We start from the raw sequence: 23,821 nt of genomic DNA on the forward strand, positions 1-23,821 counted from the left end.
ATATAGAGGCAAAAATTCTTAACAAAATATTAGCAAACCAATATCAAGAGCACATGATACACCATGACCAAGTGGGATTTATTCCTGAGACAACAAGGATTCAACATATGCAAATCAATAAATGCATAATACATTACATCAATAAAATGAAAGGTGAAAATCACATGATCACATGAACAGACACAAAGAAGCATTTGACAAAATACATTTGTTTATGATAAAAACCCTTAACAGATTGGGTATACCTCAACATAATAAAGGCCATATATGACAAACTCACAGTTAGTGTTATACTCAATGGAGAAAAATATTAAGTGTTTTCTCTAAGAACAAGACAAGAATGTTTGCTCTCATCACTCTTACACAATATAGTCCTGGAAGGCCTAGCCAGAGCAATTAGGCAAGACAGAGAAGTAGAAGGCATCCAAATTATAAAGGAAAAGTTAAAATTGTCACTATATGCTGATGCTATATATGTATATAATATATTTGTATATATATGTATAATTCAAAAAATTAATCATTGACTTAACAATTTCTGTAAAGTGGCAAGATACACAATCAACATACAGAAATCAGTTGCATTCCTTTATACTAATGATGAAGCATCTAAGAAAGAAATAATAGCATCAAAAACAAAAATACTTAGGAATAAATTTAGCTAAGGAAGTGAAAGATCTATACAATGAAAAACTACAAGACTTTGCTGAAAGAAATCTGAAGAAAACAAACAAATGGAAAGACATCACATGTTTATTCATAAATTATAAGAATTACATTGTTAAAATGTTTATACTATCCTAAGCCATCTACAGATTCAACACAGTCCCCATGAAAATACCAAAGGTATTCTTCACAGAAATAGAACAGTTCTTAAATTTATGTGCAACCACAAAACCCCGAATAACCAAAACAGTCCTGAGAATAAAAGAACAAAGCTGGGGGTATTACTCTTCTGTATTTCAAACTATACTACAAAGCCATAGTAATAAAAACTGTGGTACTGTCACAGAAATAGACACATGAACCAGGGAAACCAAATAGAGAGCCCAGATAATCCCTGCTTATGTAGTCAGCTAATAAGAAAACTTAAGAACACCCAGTGAGAGAACTGTAGTCTCTTTAACAAGTGGTGCTGGGGAAATTGGAGAAACACATGCAAAACAGTGAAATTGGACCCCTACCTCATACCACTGACAAAATTTAACTCAAAATGTATCAAAGACTTAAACATAAGACCTGATACCATAAAATTTCTAGAGGAAAGCTTAGAGAAGAAGCTCATCAGTATTCATCATGGCAATGATTTTTTTGGACTTGACACCAAAAGCACAAACAAAAAATGGGACTACATCAAACTCAAAAATTTCTTAACCGCAAAAGAAACAATCAGAATGAAAAGGAACCTATAGAATGGAAGAAAATTTTTGCAAACTGTATAGCAGATAACAGTTTAATATGCAAAATATATAAAGAACTCATACAACTTAATAATAATAACAAAAAAAACACACAATCCAAATGAAAAATGAGCAGAGAATGAAACACATTTTCCGTACATGACATCAAAATGACCAACAGGCACATGAAAAGATGCTCAGTATCATTAGTCATCATGGAAATGCAAATTAAAACCACAATGAGACATCACCTTACACCTGTTTTAGTGGCTGTCATCAAGAAAATGAGAGAAAAGACTTCGGGTAAAGATGGCGGCATAGGTAAACGTGATATCGCGTCCTCCCACAACCACATCAGAGTTACAATTAAACTACAGAACAACCATAATTCAAAGCCGCCTGAAATCGAGCTGAATGGAAGACCTACAACTACGAAATTAAAGAAGCAGCTGCATCGACACTGGTAGGAGGGGTGGAGGCAGAGGGGCTGGTCCCACACCCAGGTGTGGCTGATAAAATTTAGAATACTTCGCCTGGGACAGTCTCCCTGAGGACTGGGGGGGTCCCTGTCCCACACCAGGCGCCCCACTCAGGGTTCCAGTGTCAGGAAGAGAATCCCCATAACTTCTGGCTGGAAAAACCAGCAGGAACTGAGGCTGAGGGAGGCTGAGGCTGCTGGAGCCCCAGGCAGCTCCTCTGAAAGGGCCCGTTCATGGACTTATCGGACTCACTCCGTCTAATCTTGGATGGGAGGCAGCTCGAGGGGCGCCAGAGACATACAGGGAAGAACTGAGCTGTTTGGCTTTGGAGCGAGGGCTGAAGAGGGGGTTTTCTCTGGGACAGACATGCTGTCAGAGGCCTTTGTTCCTTTGGTGAGCCCTTCCCTGGGGCGGCAGAGAACCGCCATATCTGGGACTCCAGAAACCTGGCTCATACTGTTTGCCCCGCCCCACCCCACCCAAATTTCAGGCCCACCCAAGCTATTGCCAGTTGGTTAACTATAGGATTGACCTGTCTTAGATCCTGCTTCAGGTTTTCCTAAATTCTTTCAGACAAGCAGCACCTAGTCTCAGGTAGCCCCATACCTCTCATTAAGTAATACATAGAAACAAACACAGGGTGGCAGCCAAAATGAGGAGACAAAGAAATAGGTCCCAAATGAAAGAACAGAACAAAACCCCAGGAAAAGAACTAAGCAAAATGGAGATAAGCAACCTAACATGCTGAGTTCAAAATACTGCTTATAAGGATGCTCAATGAACTTAGTGAGAATCTCAGTGAACTTAGTGAGGGCCTCAAGAGCACAAAAAAGGACCAGTCAGAAATGAAGGAGGCATTAACTGAAATAAAGAATAATTTACACAGATTCAATAGTAGAGTAGGTAAAGCCAAGAAGCAAATCATCGATTTGTAATATAAGGAAGCCAAAAACACCCAATCGGAACAGCAAAAAGAAAAAAGAATCCAAAAAAATGAGGATAGTGTAAGGAGCCTCTGGGACAGCTTCAAGCGTGCCAACATTCGCATGTTGGCGGTGCCAGAAGGAGAAAAGAGGGAACAAGAAGTTGAAAACCTATTTGAAACAATAATGGCAGAAAACTTTCCTAACTTGGTGAAGGAAACAGACATACAAGTCCAGGAAGCACAGAGAGTCCCAAACAAGATGAACCCCAAGAGGCCCACACCAAGACACATCATCATCAAAATGCAAAAGGTTCAAGACAAAGAGAGACTCTTAAAAGCAGCAAGAGAAAGGCAGCTAGTTTCCTACCAGGGAGTTCCCATAAGGCTGTCAGCTGATTTCTCAAAAGAAACTTTGCAGGCCAGAAGGGAGTGGCAAGAAATATTCAGAGTGATGAAAAGCAAGAACCTACAACCAAGATTACTCTTTCCTGCAAAGCTGTCATTTAGAATCTATGGCCATATAAATAGTTTCCCAGACAAGGAGAAGCTAAAGTTCATCACCACCAAACCAGTATTATATGAAATGTTGAAGGGTCTTCTTGAAGAAAAAGACAAAAAATATGAATGAACAAAATGACAATGAATACATATCTATCAACAATTGAATCTACAAACAAAATGAACAGGCAGAACAGAAACATTCTCATAGATACAGAGAACATTTTGTTGGTTACCAGATGGGAGGGGGGAATGGGGGGAATGGGTGAAAAAGGAGAAGGGATTAAGAAGTACAAATTGGTTGCTAGACTTACAAACCTCAAAGGGAATGGGGTTTGGGTGGTGGGAAGAAATAAACCAAAGAACTTATATGCATATATGCATAACTAATGGACACAGACAACAGTGTGGGAAAAGGCAGGAGGGGGTGGGAGTGGGGAGGAGGGGGTCAAAGGGGGAAAAATGTGGAACATCTGTAATACATTCAACAATAAAAATTTTAAAAAATCTTGAAGGACAAAGAAAAGAAAATGAGAGAACAGGTGCTCTTGAGCATGTGTTGAAAATGAAACCCTTGTATTATACATTAGTAGTGGGGATGTAAATTGTTCTAATCACTATGGAAAACAATATGGAGGTTCCTAAAAAAAAATTAACAATGGGTCTACCATATGGTTCAGCAGTTCTACTTCTAGATATTTTATTCCCACAGGAAATGAAAATAGGACTTTGACAAGATATATGCACTCATATGTTTATCACAGCATTATTTACAATAGCCAAGACACGGAAACAACCCAAATGTCCATCAACAATCAGTAGATAAAAAACATTGTACTGCCATGAGAAGAAGGATGTCCTGCCATTTGCAACAACATGAATGGACCATTAGCACATTATGTTAAGCTAGACAAGTCAGAGAAAGACAATTACTGTATAATATTACTTATTTTTAGAATGTGAAAGTCAAACTTGTAAAAGAGTAAGTTGGTGGTTACCAGAGGATGGGGATCAGGGGTAAGATTAATGGTGTTTAAGGGTACAAACTTGTAACATGTAGTAAATAAGCCATAGAGATCTAATGCACAGTACAGTTGACCCTTGAACATCACATGTGTGAACTGTGCAGGTCAACTTAACAGCAGATTTAAATTCAACTGCATAATGAATACAGGTAATAATATTGTACTATAATTATGTAATATAAATACCATTATAAGGGCAATCATTACCATATATAAATGTATCAAAGTAACACACTATACACCACACTTACATAATGTTACATGTTCAATTTATTCAATAAAAAATTGGACAGGTCTTGAAGTTTGGACTTCGTTCTGTAGATCAGTAGCGGAGAATAGAATGGGTTGGAGTGAAAGAGTAGGGGAAGGAAGATGGATTAGATCTCTAACAGCTTAAATCAAGGTGATCATGAAAATGGGTAAAGACTGGATGTGGGAAATGTAAAAGAATCAGATGTTGCAAATGAATGAAAGGGGATAAAGGAAATGAAAGTCAACGTTAACTGTAAAACTTTGAATTTGATAGGTTTAACTTCTTAAAAAGTAAAAACTCTAGTACTTGAAAACAACCTATAAATTTCTAAGGAAAACTAGCCCTTAGGAAATTATTTTTTCAACCTATGTAAATTATATGAAACTAAATTTTAAAGTTGAGAGTTGTTGGAAAGCCACTAGAAAAAGATAAAATACATCAGTAGAAATGTTTTACTTCAGATGATGTTTTCACAGGTTGTCAGGGAGTAAAATAAATGTTTGTATAGACAGCATTGATCAGAGTTATGCAAAATATTTTAAAACTGTTCTTATCTTTACCCTGTGCACTGTATAGGTGTATATGCTTGGATCGGCATTAATTTTGTCCTCGGACGATTTGAGCATATTGAAGATGGTAAGTATCATGTTTCCAACTAATTTGTGTAACTGGAAAGTATGGCTTTTTCTATTTAGTATAAAGGATGAAAAAGGAGCTTAAGTTTTGTGACACAGCTAAGTGTGTATAGGACAGAGTGAGAAAAGCTACTGTCTCACACAACTTGATTTTAGCTGTGAAGAGGAGGCTGGGTTTGCCTAGACGTGCTTGAAACGTACCATGAAAACAAGATGAGTCTTGCAAAGATCCTGGTTCTCTGGATTTGTTCTGTTCCAATGGATAGTTCTCATTCTTTGCAGATGATGAGGCAATTGTGGAAGTTAACATTCCTGGTAGTGAAAGCAGTGAAGCCATTCTCCGTAAAAGAACTGCTGGTATTCTCGACATGGGAGGCGTGTCAACTCAGATAGCATACGAAGTCCCCAAAACTGTAAGCTTTGCCTCCTCACAGCAGGTTATTATCTGTACAAATTTCCTTCTTTTTGATTTGGTTTCATTTAACATGTTTCCATCCATTTTTGTTTTGTTTTCTGAGTCTGAACTCGTCTTTACTGTGCTTGCTGAGGTACCTCTTCTCAACCCAGGAGAAAGGAGACAGGAGGAAGTCAAGGCAAACCTCCCCTAAGCTGTTTGTGTTTGTTCATTGAAGTCATCTGGTTTGTTTTCTGAACTTACCTGGAGTTTTTCTTTGATATATGATGTCAGTCATGTACTTAAATTTTGTTTGTATTTTCTCATCAGGTATTGTAAAACTTAAAAAGAATAGCATCAGAGTTCTTATGTTATAGTTGGGGAAAATACCTTTTTTTTTTTCTTTTTTTAATGGCTCAGATAGCTTTGCTTTTCTGTAAAGGACTAAGGTTTGTATCCACAGCTTCCATGTTTCTGAACTTTGGTTTACGGTCTTCTCTATCCCTTCAGTGCTCTGTGTCACTGTGGTTTCCCAGTAGGCTGGTGGCCTTGTGTGGAAAGCTGCAGAAGGGTTTCCAGATAGATTCCTGAATTGCTACATGTCTTTATCACCCTGTTTCCATTCTGCTGTAAATTAATACCAAAACCTGGTTTTCTCTACTTTCCCCCAGCGTAGCATAATAGTTAAAAAGACTAGTGCTGGACAAGCCTAGGCTGCATCATGATCCTGTCCTCACTAGTTGTGTGACCTTATGCAAGTAATTTAACATCTTTGAACTGGTTTCCATCTATAAATGTGAATGCAAGAGCCTCTAACATAGTTACTATATGGTTTAAATGAGGTAGTACATATAATATATCTAATTTTATGTTGATATGTAGATATTTTATTTCCACAGGAAATGAAAATAGGACTTTGACAAGATATATGCACTCATATGTTTATCACAGCATTATTTACAATAGCCAAGATACGGAAACAACCCAAATGTCCATCAACAATCAGTAGATAAAAAACATTGTACTGCCATGAGAAGAAGGGTGTCCTGCCATTTGCAACAACATGAATGGACCATTAAGCTAGACAAGTCAGAGAAAGACAATTGCTGGGCACCTAGTGTTTGCCCAATAAGTGATACATTTATTAAACTCCTTGGAAAAATGCTTTGTAAATTCAAGTATTACAATCTGTGTTTCCTACTTCCCATCTAGACATGCCTTGAGAAACTGTTACACTCTGTAAAAAGTCATGTTATTCCCTTCAAAATAAAGTAAAAATATATATAAAGCAAGCTTGGAAAAAATACTAAAAAATCAGAATTACAATTTTCCTGTGGATGCATCATCTGAAAAAATCATTGTTAGCATTTTGGTGTTCTTTTCATTCTTTTTTTTTCCTATTTATAGTTTTTAAAAATATGGTTGTTGTAATCTTACTGTTTATGCAGTTTTGTGTCCTTTATTTAACAGCACATAAGTTTGTTTCTTCATAAACTTGATTAGCATAAATTATAAACCCCCCTAGGAGTTGTATATTTAGATGACATCAGCTTTTTCTGTCCCAGAATTGCAACAGACATCTTTGTATATAGAGACTTTTCAGTGTTTAGGATTATTTCCAAAGCATAAGATATCCTGGATATGGATAAATAGATTTACTAGGTTAGCAGATATGAACTATATTGCTAACTTCCTTTTTCAAAAAATTTAATAATATCACAAATGGGCAATGCATTTGAAAGTTCTTAAGTCAGAATTGTTGAATTGGGAGGGACGCTTAGAAGGAAATACAGAAGCAGAAATTTTTGCTTCATTTAGATGAGAATCTTTTTAAAGAAGGTGATTGTTTTTGTATTGCTTAAAATATTAAAGTTTGTTATCCTTATGTCGTCAGGAAGAAGTAGCTAAGAACTTGCTGGCTGAATTTAACCTTGGATGTGATGTTCACCAGACTGAGCACGTGTACCGAGTCTATGTGGCCACGTTTCTTGGGTTTGGTGGCAATGCTGCTCGACAGAGATATGAAGACAAGATATTTTCCAACATGGTTCAAAAGAACAGGTGAAGCACCTTTCATTGCTCAGCAGTCATGTTCAAATCCAGGTCTCTTCTCCTAGAAAACATATTTAGGCAAAGCAGGGCCTCAATCAGCATAAGACTGTCAGCACTGTTAGCTTTTTTATTCCTCTGCAGCTTCATTGGGAGAGGAAGTGAAAGAACACCGCTGTCCTGCCCTCAGCCCTACATCCCACCAAGCTCCATAGGAGGCTTGCTGTCCCTCAGACCTACACCTCCCCTAATGGATTAGAAATTTCACTCTCAGGATATTACAGTAGTTTTGAGTCCTGGGTAATGCATTTCAGATTGCAGAGCCCTTGGGAAATGGCACCTGGGCCATGCCAGATGTCCTGGCACCTGCAGGAAGTGTGATAAAGTTACCACTGGTAATAATTATGTGATGTTCTGGAAAACCAGCCTGTGCAGTTTATTTAGTGGATAAGACCACTAAATAACTAGGAAGTTATGCAAGAGAAAGAAATCATCTACAAGTCAAAGTTAGTGGTTTTAAACACATCAGTGAAACTTTTTTTTTTTAATCCTCACCAGAGGACACTTTTCCATATTTTGTTCAGATAGAGTGGGAGGGTGGGAGGGAGGGAAAGAGAGAGAGAGAGAGAGAGAGAGAGAGAGAGAGAGAGAGATCAACATGAAAGGGACACATCAAGTGGCTGCCACCCGCATGACCCATCCAGGGCCGGGGACAAACTGCAACCGAGGTACGTGCCCTTAGCGGGAACCGAACCCGGGTCTCTCTGGACCGGAGGCTGACGCTCTAACCGCTGAGCTAAACTGGCCAGGGCTGAAACTTTTTTTTTTAATTCTCATCTGAGGATACTTTTTTTTTTAATTTTTAATTTTATTTTGTTTTTGTTTTTTCATCCTCACCAGAGGACATTTTTGTATTTATCTTCAGATAGAGCAGGAGGAAGAGAGAGAGAAACATCGATGTGAGAGAGTCACATGGACTGGTTGCCACCCACACAACCCCATCCGGGGCTGGGAACAAACTGCTACCATGGTATGTGCCCTTAGCGTGAACCGAACCCAGGACTCTGGTCCGCAGGCTGATGCTGTAACTGCTGAGCCCAACTGGTCAGGGCTGAGGATACTTTTTCATTTTTTTTTTTTTTAATCCTCACCCAAGGATTTTTTGCTATTTATCATCAGATAGAGTAGGAGGGAGAGAGAGGGAGAGAAACATCTATGTGAGAGAGACACATCAATTGGTTGCCTCCTGTATGACCTGACCAGGGCCGGGGACGAACCATAACTGAGGTACTTGCTGTTGACCAGAATCATTGGTCAGCGGGCCGATGCTCTAACCGCTGAGCCAAACTAGCCAGGGCGATCATCAGTGAAATTTTTAAAAATGAGTTTATGAACACTTCTGGTGTTGAAAATACATAAAACAAATAAAAGCAATACTCTATCAGTTTTAATTTATTTTATACGTTCAAGTATATAGTAATTATTTATTTGAAGTTTATAAGAACAGAAAAGCCATTTGGATGGATAAAAATATCTGAAATGTACAGTTAAGTAAAATATCCTGTTACTATCTTGTTATCTTTGTTTTGATGAAACCATTTTAAGGGGGAAAATTCTAATTCACAGAGATAAATGATAGTATATTTCTTTGATCCATTTAATCTTAAATCTGTGGAGGCCTGAACTTTGAGGAAGACCAAGAAGACAGAATCATTTGGTATCACATTTTCCAGAAATTCACACACATGAATAAAAAGGACAGTAAAAACTTGTCCTTTGTCTACACCAGACATTAATTGAACAGTATTGTTAAGAGCTTGGTAGCCCCTTGATTTCTTTTTTAAAGTAGTATATTACACATAGCACATTTTGGTATATTTATTTTTTATGAAGGTCTTAGAAGTATTTTTATAAGTGATATTTGAATCAGAATTTGAGAAAATGCCTTCTTCTGCAACCCTAATATTTACTAATTGATTTTAATGTCAAGAAACTTGTATAATGGACAGTTGAGTGGTACTTCTTAATTTAGATGTAGAGCAAGCAACTCAAAACAGTAGCATGAAGTATACATTTAACTAGTCAGACTTTTATAATCATTATAGATGGTAGTCATCTCTTTTTACATGTTATGAATTGAGCCTTAAAATACATATTTATCCCTTTGCCATTAGTAGTGATAAATGATTTTTGAATTAAACATTTTTAACTAGTAGCAAGCAAAGACCTTAATTTATTCAAGTACATTTTGAATTCCCCTGATCTCAGGCATAAACAACTTGTCATTTGCATGGTAAGTAAAAACTTGACTTACTGCCTTGGCTGGTGTGGCTCAGTGGATAGAGCATTGGCTCATGCAAGGGTTGTGGGTTTGATTCCCAGTCAAGGGCATGTACCCGGGTTGCAGGTTTGGTCCCCGGCCCCAGTAGGGATGCCTGCGGGAGGCAGCTGAGTGGTGTCTCTTACATTGATGTTTCTCTCTGTCTCCCCCGCCACTTCTCTTCCACTTTCTCTAAAATTCAATGCAAAAAAATATCCTTGGGTAAGGATTAAAAAACAAACAAACTTGACTTACTGTCAGTGACTCAATGTTGAATCAGGCACTTTCCTAATATTTAAACCCCTTTTAGGTCCCTGTGATTTTATGGTATCGAACACTGATATAATTTCAGTGTTGGGAGCTCTTTCCTATTTCTCAGTTGCCCAACAGTGAGTATACATGGCAGAATGACAGATCTTCATGCCTGGAAATTTCACTGGGAAGCAGTAAGATATAGTGCAGTTCAGTGAGCAAAGTTAAAATTTTTTACAGAACTTCTCAAAGCCTGTAATACAATAGAAATGCTGTTATCTGCAGCAGTGGGATCACTAGTTGATTAATTATTTTTAAATCAGTTAAAACAGAATCATAAAAATGGAATCAAACCTCAAGCATTTTATTTTAATTAACGTGTTTATTTGCCAATATTTTGCTCTGGACTAAAGGGTTTTTTTTAAGGCTACATCCATCATTTCTCTGGTATTCACTACGTCCATTCAACTTGATATCATTTTCGCTTTCTTTAAAGAATACCAAGGACTTAAAGATATTTGTGAAGAATTTGATACCAAATCCATCTAGATTTTTACTCATTTTTCTAAACTCTTTTAAATCTTGCTAACACCTAATTTGACAGCAGTTTTCTGGCAACTCACTTTTATCATATTTTTCTAAGACATCTAACCTAGTTTTCACAAGACACATTTTTCACTTGTTACTTTTTTTCAGTCACATTTCATCTTCATATAATAAAAATCACAAGTGCTAGTGGCAAAAATGTGGCTGGGAGCAGCTCAGTTGGTGGGCCTGCCACAGCAGTGCACATAGGACTGGGAGGAGCTCACTGACCACGAGTGCTCAGCAGCTGGGACACCAGGCTGTGCAGGGAATGGAAAGCTTTGGGTTCCTGAACAGGTAGTTGTTTCACTGGACTCTGTTAAGGTGTCTGCCGTACGCATGTGAATCTCCAAGTGGGGCTCACGTATGTCGTTTCCTAACCTAATTATCGTGGAGCCCTCTGTGTTCCATAGAACACTTCGCAGGGCTTGTTTCCACAGAACACATTTGAGAAGTACTGACTTGGAGCCACTTCTTCAGAAAATGTTTTTTTATTGGTCTTATAATAAAGTTTCTCTTTGTCTCATAGGCTCCTGGGAAAGCAGACTGGTCTAGCTCCTGATACTCCATACCTGGACCCCTGTTTACCCCTAGACATTAAAGACGAAATCCAACAAAATGGGCAGACCGTGTACCTTCGGGGAACAGGAGACTTTGACCTGTGTAGAGAGACTCTCCAGCCTTTCATGAACAAAACAAACGAGACGCAGACTTCCCTCAATGGGGTCTACCAGCCCCCGATTCACTTTCAGAACAGCGAATTCTATGGCTTTTCTGAATTCTACTATTGCACTGAGGATGTGTTACGAATGGGAGGAGACTACAATGCTGTTGCATTTACTAAAGCTGCAAAGGTAACCTTCAAAGAAAGCATCTTCTGCATGCTTTGAGAGACTGGTGTAGACAGGGCAAGTCATGTCCTCCCTTTACGATGGGAGGCCCAGGTCAAGAGAAGGGAAAGGTAGAGGATGGAAGGTTCTCAGGCAGCACATTGGGAATCCTTTTCCCTTGGTCGAGTGAGAGAAATAGTCACAGCAGGAGCAAGAAATTTATTGTCAGCTGACTTCTACCCCCCATTCCATGAGCTAGTCTGGTCATCAGTGGCTCCCAGATTACAGTCCTTTATATTACTGTGCAACAATGGAATTATTATCTGACAATACTTGCAGCCTTTCAAGATATCTATTCTCTTGTTCTCCCTGCCTTTCTGACAGTGTCTAGGCTCTTTCAAGGGTTTTCCCCTTCATACCCCTTAAACCTTGGTGAGCCCAGACTTCTGCTCTTGACCTTCTGACCTTCAAGTGCTTGGATGTTCTCATCCATGCTCATGATTTGCTGCTGTCTCTCAAGAGGAGACTGCAGTCCTGCCCCTACCCACTGCCTGTTAGATGTCATGACTCCAAAAACACCCACCATTTTCTCCCTGCTCTGTCCCTGTTATGGTCTCAGTTAATAGCATCACTAACCATTCAGCTCCCATCCCCCAAAACCAGGAGTTACAAACTTCCTCCTGTCACTTGTTTATTCCTGCTGGACACCCCATATGACCAAGCACATTACTTGATGTCATAGATTATTTCTCAAACCCCTCCCTGCATTCTGCACTAGTGCCACCCTAGTTGAAGCCTCTGTCAGCTCCCCTGCACTGTTGCAGGGGTTTCCCAGTTGCTCTTCTAACATCTGGTTTTCCTCTACCATTCATCTTCCAACCACTCCTAGAGTGTTCTGTCAAAATACAAGTGCAGGACTTCCGGACAAGATGGCAGCCTAGGCAAACGTGATACTTGCCCCCTTCCACAACCACATCAAAATTGCAACTAAACTACAGAACCATTATTCAGAACCTCTTGAAATCGAGCTGAATGAAAGTCCTACAGCTGCAAAATTAAAGAAGAAGCCACATCGGGACTAGTAGGAGGGGTGGAGGCGAGGAAGGGCTGGTCCCACATCCACGTGTGGCAGATAAAAATAAGGAGGGACACCTCGGCTGTGAAGGTCCTCTCCGAGGAGCAAGGGGTCCCAGCCCTCCCAGCTCAGGGTGCCAGTGCCAGAAAGAGAAGTCCCTATAACTTCTGGCTGTAAAAACCAATGCCAATTGAGGCTGAGAAAGGCTGAGGCTTCAGAGTCCCAGGCAACTTCTCTTAAAGGGCCTGACACGGACTTACTCGGACTTGCTCCTGCTGGGTTCCAGCACAGGGGAGGCAGCTTGAAAGGCACCAGAGACATACGGGGAAGAACTGCGTTGTTTGGCATTGGGGCAAGAGTTGGAGAGGCAGCTTTCTCTTAGAAAGACATGTTGGTAGAGGCTGCTGTTCCTTAGGTAAGCTCTTTCCCCACAGTGCTGGCAAAAGGGTGCCATATCTGAGACTCCAACAACCTGGCTCACACGGTTTACCCTGCCCTGGTGATTCCCTGAGGCCCTGCCCAAGCTGTTTCCAGTAGCTTTACCATAGGAATGGCCTGTCTTGGCTTATGCTTGGATTTTCCTAAAATCTAACAAGCAGCATCTGGCCTCAGTGAGCCCCATCTCTCTCAATAAGTGGTCTCAGGCCCAGCACTCACAGCAGCTGGCCTTGGTTTACAGCTTGGCCTCTCCTGGACACTTCCAAGCCCAGCACAAGAAGCAGCCATCTGCATATCACTTTGTAGCTTATGCCTGGTGAACCGTGGTAGAACACAGTCTGACCTTGGCCTGCATCTCCTGGGAGGCTGCAGAGCCAGCACACCCAGTGGGCAGCTTCAGACCATGTCAAACCACCATGACCCAGCCACCTCCAAAAGGGATATACTCAAGGGTTAGACTCAGTGGGTACCAGAGCCCTGCTGAAGTAAGTCTTCCTGTGTGTGGTGGGCCCCTGTACAGCTGATTCTCCAAGGCAGTCAGAGGTCTGTGGTCAGTGAGCACAGCCCGTCCTTACAGCTGATCAGCCTTAGTAAATTCCTCCCGTTGAAATGCCAATAGCAATCAAGACTTAATTACACCAGAAGGGTGTACAGTCCACTTGGGAAGCATGCACCTAGAGTGCCCAGCTAGGGTGTTCAGGAAGGCTGTGCTACTGGACCCTAAATAGGCCACCCTATCAAGCCTAGGAGACGTAGCAACTCTACCTACTACATAGAAACAAACACAGGGAGGCAGCCAAAATGAGAAGACAAAGAAACATGTCCCAGATGAAAGCACAGAACAAAACTCCAGGAAAAGAACTAAACAAAGTGGAGATAAGCATTCTAACAGATGCTGAGTTCAAAACACTGGTTATAAGGATGCTCAAGGAACTTAGTGAGGACTTCAAGAGCACAAAAAAGACCAGTCAGAAATGAAGGATACATTAACTGAAATAAAGGATAATCATAATGAATCAATATTACTCCTTGCTGGTTTGGCTCAGCAGTTAGAGTGTCAGCCTGCGGCCCAGAGAGACCCAGGTTTGGTTACCACTAAGGTCATGTGCCTCGGTTGCAGTTTGTCCTCAGCCATGGTTGGTCATGTGGGTGGCAGCCACTTGATGTGTCCCTTTTACGTCGATGTTTCTCTCTCTCCCTCTTCCTCCCACTCTATCTGAACAAAAAATGGAAAAAAAAATGTCCTTGGGTGAAGATTAAAAAAAAATATTAGAGTAGGTGAAGCCAAGAATCAAACCATTGATTTGGAATATAAAGAAGCAAAAAACACCCAATCAGAACAGCAAAAAAAAAAAAAAAGAATTAGGATAGTGTAAGGAGCCTGTGGGATAACTTTAAGCATACAAACATTCGCATCATGAGGTTGCCGGAAGGAAAAGAAAGAGCAAGAGATTGAAAACCTATTTGAAAAAAATATTGACAGAACACTTCCCTGGTTTGGTGAAGAAAATAGACATCAGGTCTAGGGAGCCCTGAGAGTCCCAAACAAAATTAACTCAAAGAGGTCCACACCAAGACCCATCATCATCAAAATGTAAAAAGTTAAAGACAAAGAGAATCTTAAAAGCAGCCGGTTACCTACAAGGGACCTCCCATAAGACTGTCACCTGATTTCTCAAAAGAAACTGCTTGCCAGAAGGGAGTAGCAAGGAATATTCAAAGTGATGAAAAACAATGACTTATCACTAAGATTACTTTATCCTGCAAAGCTTTCATGTAGAACCAATGGACATAAAGAGCTTACCAGACAAAAAGCTAAAGGAGTTCATCACCACCAAATCAGTATTATATGAAATATCAAAGGGTTTTCTTGAAGATTAAAAATAGGAACAATAAAATGGCAATAAATGCATATCTATGAACAATTAAATCTATAAACCAAATGAACAAGCAGAACAGAAACAGACTCAATAGATACAGAGAACTTTTTGATGGTTGCCAGATTTAGGGGTGGGGTTGGGAGGATGGGTGAAAAAGGTGAAGAGATTAAGAAGTACAAATTGGGCCCTGGCTGGTTTGGCTCAGGGGTTAGAGCACTGGCTCTCGGACCAGAGGGTCTCGGGTTCAATTCCCAGTCAAGGGCCTGTACCTGGGTTGCAGGTTTGATCCCTGTGCAGGAAGCAACCAATTGATGTGTCTTTCTCTCACCCATGTTTTCCTTTCTGTCTCCCTCCCTCCCTTCTACTCTATCTAAAAATCAATGGGAAAAGATCCTCTGGTGAGGATTAACAACAACAAAAAAGTACAAATTGGTTGTTAGACTGAGGAACCTCAGAGGGAAGGGGGGAGGCAGGCAGAGATAAACCAAAGAATTTATAATCTTATATGCATAACCAATGGACACAGACAATAGTGCAGGGAAGGCAGGAAGGGGGTGGGAGCAGGGAGGAGGGGTTCAATGGGGGAAAAGTGGGGGACATCTGTCATCTATAATACTTTGAACAATAAAGATATATTTAAAAAGCAAGTGCAGTCACGTGCACTCCTATTTAAAATCTGCAGCATCTTTTCCTTCCAGGATGAATTTCAAATACCTTAGCGTGTCCTCCCCACGCTGTAGCATCATTTGCCCAGCTAGCTCTTTATACTGTGATTGTATCAGACCAGTCCGTGTTTCCCTCACTCTGTGCTACTTGCCATGTCATCTTCGTTCACGATGTTTCCTGTGTCTGATGCCCGTCCTTGCCCTCTCACTTCAGGCCAAGTGGTGTTCATGTTCCCTGTTGCAAGTTTCTCAACTTCTCTGTGCCTCAGTTTGTTCATCCTTGAGGTTAGAATAGTAGCCATATTGAAGAGTCATTTTAAGTATTAAATTCAGAAAAGGTACTTACACAGTGCTCAGTAAATGGTAGCTATTAATATGATTACAAATAATGACAGGAGAAGGTGGCACTCTCCCGTCAAAGTCTGTGCAGTCATCTGCTCTCAGAACCGCGCGCTGTGTAACCTCAGACATAGCCACTTAGTCTGAACTGGCCAAGCACCGCTTCACTCCAAGCAGTCACGGGGAGACAGCCATTTCGAAGAGGTTGGTTGTGGGCAGTGAAATTCTCTTTAACGATAACTTTGGCAGAATTTTAAGACAGAACGAGCACTCTGCGAGTCAGTAGTATTCACTGAGTGGTTGTGTGTCTTCTTGGTACACATAAGTTAAACCTCTGTTCTAATTGGAAAGATATGCTTATTACGAATATAATTTGGTAAGCCCTTTTTTAAGTGAAAAAATGTTTAATAAACCTTTACTGATTATTTATTTTGGGTAAAATTTCTTTCAGGATTACTGTGCAACGAAGTGGTCGATTTTGCGGGAGCGCTTTGACCAAGGCCTGTACGCCTCTCACGCTGACCTCCACAGGCTAAAGTAAGTCATGGACGGCAAGCCCAGGGTGTTAGAAACAGCACATTCTATACTGCTCCCTGGTTCCCCACGCACTGCCCCAGCCTGCCTGTTTATCCTTGTCAGTCACTGTTCTCATCTATCCTGGCCTTTCAACAGAGTGACAAATACTTGTACCCAAACATATATTGCTCCAAACATATTTTTGCTCACTTTTGCTGCTCTTTCTGCCTGGAATTCCCCTCTTCATCCTTTGCTGTTGAAGTCCTGCCCGGACATCAGAGTCAGGCTAGGCACTGTCCCTTTTGAGTCTTCTTCTGCCCTTTCAGTCAGACTCCATCCTTCCTTCTGAATACCCAGAGCATTCATTATGTTTCTCTAGTGGTGTTTATCATTTCTGCTTTGTTTAGAGATATTTGTTGCTTTCAAAAATCCTTTTATTATAAGTTATTTAAATGCATTGACTATTTTGTTATTATGTCTTATTAAATTGTTTAGCCCAGTTCTTTTCAAAAAGTAAACCTCTGATAAATATTTAGAGTAATAGACTATCAGAGAAATCGACTCTCCTCTCTTCTCATTTTATAATAAAGAAACTAAGGTCCTAAGAAGTTGGAACTTGCTCGGTGTTTCATTTTTTTATCCTCACCCAAGGACATTTTTGCATTTATCCTCTGATAGAGTGGAAGGGAGAGAGGGAGGAAAAGAGAGAGAGAAACATCAATGTGAGAGAGACACATTGACTGGTTGCCACCCTTGCAACCCCAACCAGGGCCAGGGACAAACCGCAACCGAGGTACGTGCCCCTAGCGGGAACCAAACCTGGGACACTCAGGTCTGCAGACCGACGCTGTAACCACTGAGTCAGACTGGCCAGGGCCTTACTTGGTATTTATTGAATGAATAAGATATTTGGAATGCCAGAGGAAAAAAGTCTGTCATGGCAGTGTATTAAATTATCCTGAGACCAAGTTTCATGAGCTGGTTGATTGATAGGTAAACTGTTTCGTGTTGTGGGACAAGGGGTATAGCCAAGTGAATTAACTTGAAGTGCATGCGACGGTTTGGCCGAGCAGAGCACAGGCCTGGTGTGGCCTTCACACCCACAGTGGTCACAGGGGAAAGACTGTCCTGTGTACAGTTTGTTTTGACAAGTGAGTCAGTCCCACTTCTGTTTGTGCTTGGTGTTCATTAGGTATCAGTGCTTCAAATCTGCCTGGATGTTCGAGGTGTTTCACAGGGGCTTTTCGTTTCCTGTCGACTATAAAAATTTAAAGACAGCCTTGCAAGTTTATGACAAGGAGGTTCAATGGACCCTTGGAGCAATCCTTTACAGGACCCGCTTCTTACCCTTAAGGTATGGATGTGAACTTGGTAACAAAGATCAAACACAAGATGCTTTTCTTCAGTTGTGCTACATCGTGACAGCTGTGGTTGGTGACTCTCTGGGGCACCCTTGTTAGCGCTGGTTGTGGGCAGAATTGCAGACACAATGACTTTGACCTTGCTTCCCACCCCATTCCTTTCTCCCTTCCTCCCTCCTCATCCCATCAAATGCAGCACAAGGACTTGATTATTCTCAAGTGTCAGTTCCCCAACCTCTGCACAAGAGGGTCAGCTCTTGGGTTCTTAATCTTTATGGCCTTGGAGCCCTTTTCAGAACACTGTTTTTAATGCCTAATATTAATGCATAGATTATGGAGGAAACCATTGCATTGAAATATATTTATCAAAATAGTACAGAAAACAAATTGGTAATACGTATGTATTCTTTAGTAACACATGAAATAACACGGTCTGGCAATAGAAATGGTACCTTCTGTAGTTTCAGTGTAGTGATCCACAAAGCACCACAGTGTGATGTAAAGATCTGAGAGTTTCACTAGGAACAAAATCACAAGTCCTGCTGATACCACAGTAGTTTGTTGGCTACATTCATGTTCAGTGGAAATACTACGTTACGGTTGGAGATTGGTAAAAGAAAGATGGCATTTTTCCCCCTTCAGGTTCACAGACCCGGCTGTCAGTTGACCCCCCCAGAAGAACCTTGGTTCACTGAAAAATGAGGTCTCAGCCTTTTCAGTTTTTTCCCCCTTCATTCACTTGAGCATCTGCAAGCAATACATGTAGTTGGGTTAACTGCAAAAATTATTAGTGGATATTACTGATCAGAAACATGGTTTAATTCTACATTGTCTTTCGTGTATTAACGAAACCAGCAGTTCTAAATTTCTCTGATTTTTGTTTTAACCTAATTGTGATGATGGTAACTGCTGCAGACTTATGAAGACACTTTCACATGTTGTCTCGTTAATACTTACAAGTGCGCTCTGTTAGGCCATATTATCTTATATTTTAGAGGTAAGAAAACTGAGTCTCAAGGTTAGTTATTGTATGCAGAGCGTGACCCTTGTCCCTCCAACCCATATCCAGTCCACTGCTCTGTCACAGTTCTTACCTGATTGGTCCTCTGTGACTTTTCATCTGGTTGGTTTGGTTTTGTTTCCATGTGGGCAGAGATATCCAGCAGGAGGCCTTCCGGGCCAGTCACGCTCACTGGCGGGGCTTCTCCTTCGTCTACAATCACTACCTGTTCTCCGGCTGCTTCCTGGTGGTCCTGCTGTCCATCCTCCTCTACCTGCTGCGGCTCCAGCGCATTCACCGGCGCATGCTCCGCAGTGGATCTGCCGCTGCCCTCTGGCTGGAGGAGGGCCTTCCGGCCCAGAAGATCGTGGGCACCTATGACCGCGCAGGGAGTTAGAGCCCAGGAAGACTTTCTAAAGGAAAAGCCATTTTTGCCTCAGGGTTTCTTCTCTTTATCTTTGTTTGGTTTTACTTTTCCTCTCCCATTTTGTTCCTTGAAACGAAGAAAATCCATTGTTTATAAACTCTGCTGTCCTGGAAGAATTGCGTTGAGCCGTTTTGTACACAGCTTTAATTGAGGAGTGGGGAAAGGGAAAATCACTTCATTTTGGCCACATAGGACAGCTGCCAAAAATTACAAAGATGTTAGTTTTTTCTTTAAGGTATGTTTAATTTTAAACAGATGCACTTTGATATTTTAGGGAAATGGCCATGGTGTTTTCTGTCAGTGGAGATAGGACTGAAGGGGTGATACTTGTACAGAACCAAAAAATCCTACTGACTGAAATTAAAATGCTTTCCCTCTGTCTTCAAAGCTCTGACCTAAAGTTTAGTTTTTATTTCTTGTTTAGGTCTGTTACTGTATGTTTTCTTTTCAGGTTTAAAAAAATCAAAACCTTTTATATCCAAAATAGAGAAAGATAATATATCTGAAGTAGAGAAAACTAGTTACCAGGAGGTAACTATTTTTAAAATGGATAGTGAAGAGACCTGAAAAATGTGAAATAATGATTAGAGTGCTGTGTGTCCATGTCTGTGTGAAAAATGCTAAGGAAAGAGAATGAGGAATATTGTGTTCTTTCTTTTAGAAACACTTCAGAATTTACTGTTTCATTTTATTTTATTTAGAAAAATCCCCATTACCATTATCTTTTCCTGACCGCAGGTAGTTACTTTCTTCACCCCATCCTTCAGTGGCCTTCGAACACTTAGAAAATGTGTGAAGTTTCATTGGTTTCAGTGTAATTAGAACTAGAGCTGGTGCCAGCTCACAGGCATGTCAGTATTTCTTATAGTGCATCTTTGCTTGTTTGATTGTGCTCCAGTTTCTTCCAACTTTAGTTGGTATTCCTCCCTTAATTAAAAATTATTTCAGCAGTTCTATTCTGAAGACCCCATACTTAGCTTGGTAAGTTCTCTCTATTACTGTTGGGGCTGAGGCTATGATGGCAGTGCCGCTGTACATCCACAGTAAGAGAAGGCTCAGAGTGGAATACAAAAAACAAACCCATGTTTTGAAGAAAACAAGTTTGACATTATAAACAAAAACCTGAAAAAGACCATTGATTGGCATATGTGAGCTCAGTTGTTTTTCACCTATTTGTTTAGTTTGGAACTATTGGGAATTCTTAGTTTTTTTTAGTTGAAGTTCTATGTGTGTGTGTGTGTGTGTGTGTGCGCGCGCGCACACACTGCTTAACTCCAGAAGAGTTAAATTTGTCTAGTTGATAGCAGATATATATTTTGAGAACCATCAGCTGCTTTTTAAAAATATCATTGAATAGAGAAAGAATTTAGATTCTGAGTAGGATTTTTATCTTGTTTATTAATTACTTAAAACCATGATAGTGATGGTTTAAGAGATTACTAATTTATGAAAGAAATGCAAATTCTCGTATTCTCAAAGTGAATATTCTAACAAGGAAAAAAATTATCGGTAGAGTATTTGCCTCTGAGATATTCAGAAGGTTGGAGGAGCTGTGTGGTGGTACAGCAGCCCAGGTGGAAAGAGTCTTATTTCAGAGGGTGGAGATAAGTGTCCCCGTGAAAGAGCCAGCTTCTGAAAGGCTGGTCTCCAAACAGGAAATCCTTGGTCCCTGGCCACACATGAGCTGTGTCAGAGATTCCCTGGAAGCAGAAGGAGCTGGCGTGCTTCTCCGGGAGTTCTTGGATGGTGGGTGGCATTAGTACTGAAGAGGAAGTGAGTTTACACTTCATCTTTCTCCCACCAACCATTTGGAACAATAAGGCCCTAAACTGTAGAATGAAGAATTTTAACTGCCTAGATTTTGCTTTTACAATCAAGGCAAGGGTGAGCCAGCACAGGCACAGATTTAAATAGGCCAAAATTATGACTTTCTACCATAAATAGCTACTTTTTGAGTAAAGAATGCCAGTTTGGTCCAGCTCTGTACTGTTTGGGGAGCAGTGTAGAGACGAACCCAGGAGCTCTGCTTTACACCTGGTCTCAGGATCCCTCTGCAAGGACCCACCTCACTCTCTGAAAGAAATCCCCAAATTCAGGTTCCAGGGTCCAAACAGCCTTAGACTCTGCACAGTTCAGTGCCCATGTTCCCTGCCAAAGAGCTCCCTGGAGCAGAGACTGACAGATTGTTGCCTACAGGGAAAATCTGGGAGACCTGTGAGCTCAGAATGTGTTTCAATTTTTAAGGGAGAATTAGAGACAGAAGAGTGAGGAATGTGTGGCAGAGACTGACCTGGAGAGCCTGGGGCGCTTGCTGGCTGTCCTTACAGAAGACGCTGCTGAGAGGACGGCAGCGCACCTGGTTCAGGGAGGGGTTTCCTCCGAGGGGCCGAGGCATGGCAATTTCCATTTTAAAATACTTGTTTATGCACCAGAATTTCACTTCTTAACTTTTCCTATAGATTATTTTCAAGATCATTTTTCTGATAAACCAAGAAAAATGCCTCTCTCCTCCTCCCTGCCCTCCGGTTTAAAAAGTCCTGTTCAGGAGGGCTCACTGTCTTGTGTGGAACCTTCTGCAGCCATGAGAAGAGCTCACGTCGTTTTTTACCACCTTATGCCACGGGAGAGAAGACAGCCAGGTGCTTTCTTGGTGGTGCAGGGTGGGCTGAGGTGAGAGGAAGCCAGGAGAGGAGCTTCATTCAGGAGGAGAAGGCTGTAAACTCTGAATATTTGTAATAGAAAGCAAAGGAAATCAGACTGGTGGGTACTTGCTAAAGGCCTTGTGAAGGGAAACCGGTCTGTGTTCAGTCCCAGCAGCAGCCCTTTGCTCCACATCACCCTGCTGCTCCTGTTCAGACGCTCAGGCCTTGACAGTCCATGTGAGGAAATCACAGTAAAGCTACAAACAGTGTTTTGTACCAGTGGTTTTTGCACATCTTCCCCCTATACTCCTGGCTGTAGGCAGCACTCTCCAACCTGGGGGCAAGCCCAAGGGGCTGCTTGTGGCTCAGCCTGGCCACCCTGGAGGGCGGGATCACTTGTTCACTCCCATTGCCTATACCTGTGCTCTCATGTTGGCAAAATCAAGGTTACCAGATATTTAAATTTTAGACTCAGTCCTAACATAGAATAGTTTCCTTGTAAGAAGCATGCATCTCACTTAGCAAGAAACTCAAAAAGGCAAATGTGTTTTCCAAGCTTTAAAAAAAAAATCAGCTTTAGGATTTTGCATGGTAATATGCATTGCAGCGAAACTACCTTCAAGTAAATTATTTGGTTATTTATTTCTATTTTGGTGTTTTCTTTGTTTATGATACTGATTCCCCCCCCCCCTTTTTCTTTTGTTTTAATTCTCACCCAAGGATACTTTTTTCATTTATCTTCAGGTAGAGTGGGAGGAAGGGAGGGAGATAGAGAGAAGGAAAATTGATGTGAGAGGGACACATCAATTGGTTGCCTCTCACAGGTCCCCCGAGCAGGGCCGGGAACCGAACCACAACAGAGGTATGTGCCCTTGAATGGAATTGAACCCGAGACTCTTTGGTCTTCCAGCCGACGCTCTAACCACTGAGCAAAACCACCAAGACTGATTTTCCCTTTCAATAATAAATGATGTGACCAACCAAGGAGAATTTTTTGTTGTTATAAGGTTATGTTTTCCAGTTAGGAATTACAAAAACTAAGGGAGCATAAATGTATTTTATTCTTCGAGGTAAGAATAATTACCTTTGGGGGGTTATTGTGATGTCATGTCACTTTCCATTTTTGGTCATTCTCACCCGGTGTTGAGACTCAAAATGAAAGTTCATCAGTGGTCCATGTGCAAGCTTGCTTTTTTGTGATTTAACTAGATTTTCCTCTGATGTTTGAATCTTGTTACCTGTTAAAATGCATTGTTGAACTTGATTCTGAATTCAGTGAAATAAACTGTTTGAATCTGACTGTGATCTGTGCATTTGCTGTGTCCGTGTGCAGGGTGCAGCACCCGTGCGGGCTGTGCAGGGAGGGCTGTGCGTCCTGGTTCTGGAGCCGGACACCACGCGGAGAAAGTACCGAAGGGTGTGACACTGAGCATTCCCCACAATAAAGGCCACACCAAGACAGCTCTCTCTAAGGCATTTTAAAGTACCTGTTAATTATATGTAAAGACAAGAAGAAATTAAATGAACTAACGTATTTTATAGTAAAAACAAATGCTGACTTTATATTACACCATTTTGCATTTCAATCAAAGCTTAAAGCCGTAGGCTTATTCCCAGACAAATATGAATCTTATTAATATTACTAATAACTCTTAGAAACTAGAGCTTTGTTCGGTTTGCAAATATATAAATAGAGGTTTTCCTGGCAGACGGAGGTGGGGCTGAAAATAGATGATAGAGACTGATGGGGAGGGAAGGAGACCAGCTATTAAGAACAATAAAAAAGCCTAAGAGGTGAGCGGTGGGCAGACGAGATGGGGGTGCAGAGAGTGG

At 40.9% G+C, this 23,821-nt stretch overlaps 1 protein-coding gene across 3 annotated transcripts in view; it reads left to right on the plus strand.

The window, feature by feature from the left end:
- ENTPD4 (ectonucleoside triphosphate diphosphohydrolase 4) overlaps window positions 1–22,688 on the plus strand; it is a 42,040-nt gene extending 19,352 nt beyond the window's left edge. For 2 of the 3 annotated variants that reach the window (XM_036239790.1, XM_036239791.1), the window contains 7 exons: window positions 5,157–5,216; window positions 5,498–5,652; window positions 7,504–7,670; window positions 11,345–11,669; window positions 16,494–16,579; window positions 17,751–17,912; window positions 19,073–22,688. In XM_036239790.1, the coding sequence (XP_036095683.1) occupies window positions 5,157–5,216; window positions 5,498–5,652; window positions 7,504–7,670; window positions 11,345–11,669; window positions 16,494–16,579; window positions 17,751–17,912; window positions 19,073–19,316 (1,199 nt within the window). In that variant the 3' untranslated portion in view covers window positions 19,317–22,688. The remainder of the gene's footprint in view (window positions 1–5,156; window positions 5,217–5,497; window positions 5,653–7,503; window positions 7,671–11,344; window positions 11,670–16,493; window positions 16,580–17,750; window positions 17,913–19,072) is intronic. The other variant, XM_036239792.1, reaches the window with a different exon arrangement.
- Window positions 22,689–23,821: the final 1,133 nt, after the last annotated feature.

This window comes from Molossus molossus, unplaced genomic scaffold, assembly GCF_014108415.1.
Source record: "Molossus molossus isolate mMolMol1 unplaced genomic scaffold, mMolMol1.p scaffold_m16_p_4, whole genome shotgun sequence".
NCBI classification, from domain to species: Eukaryota; Metazoa; Chordata; class Mammalia; order Chiroptera; family Molossidae; genus Molossus; species Molossus molossus.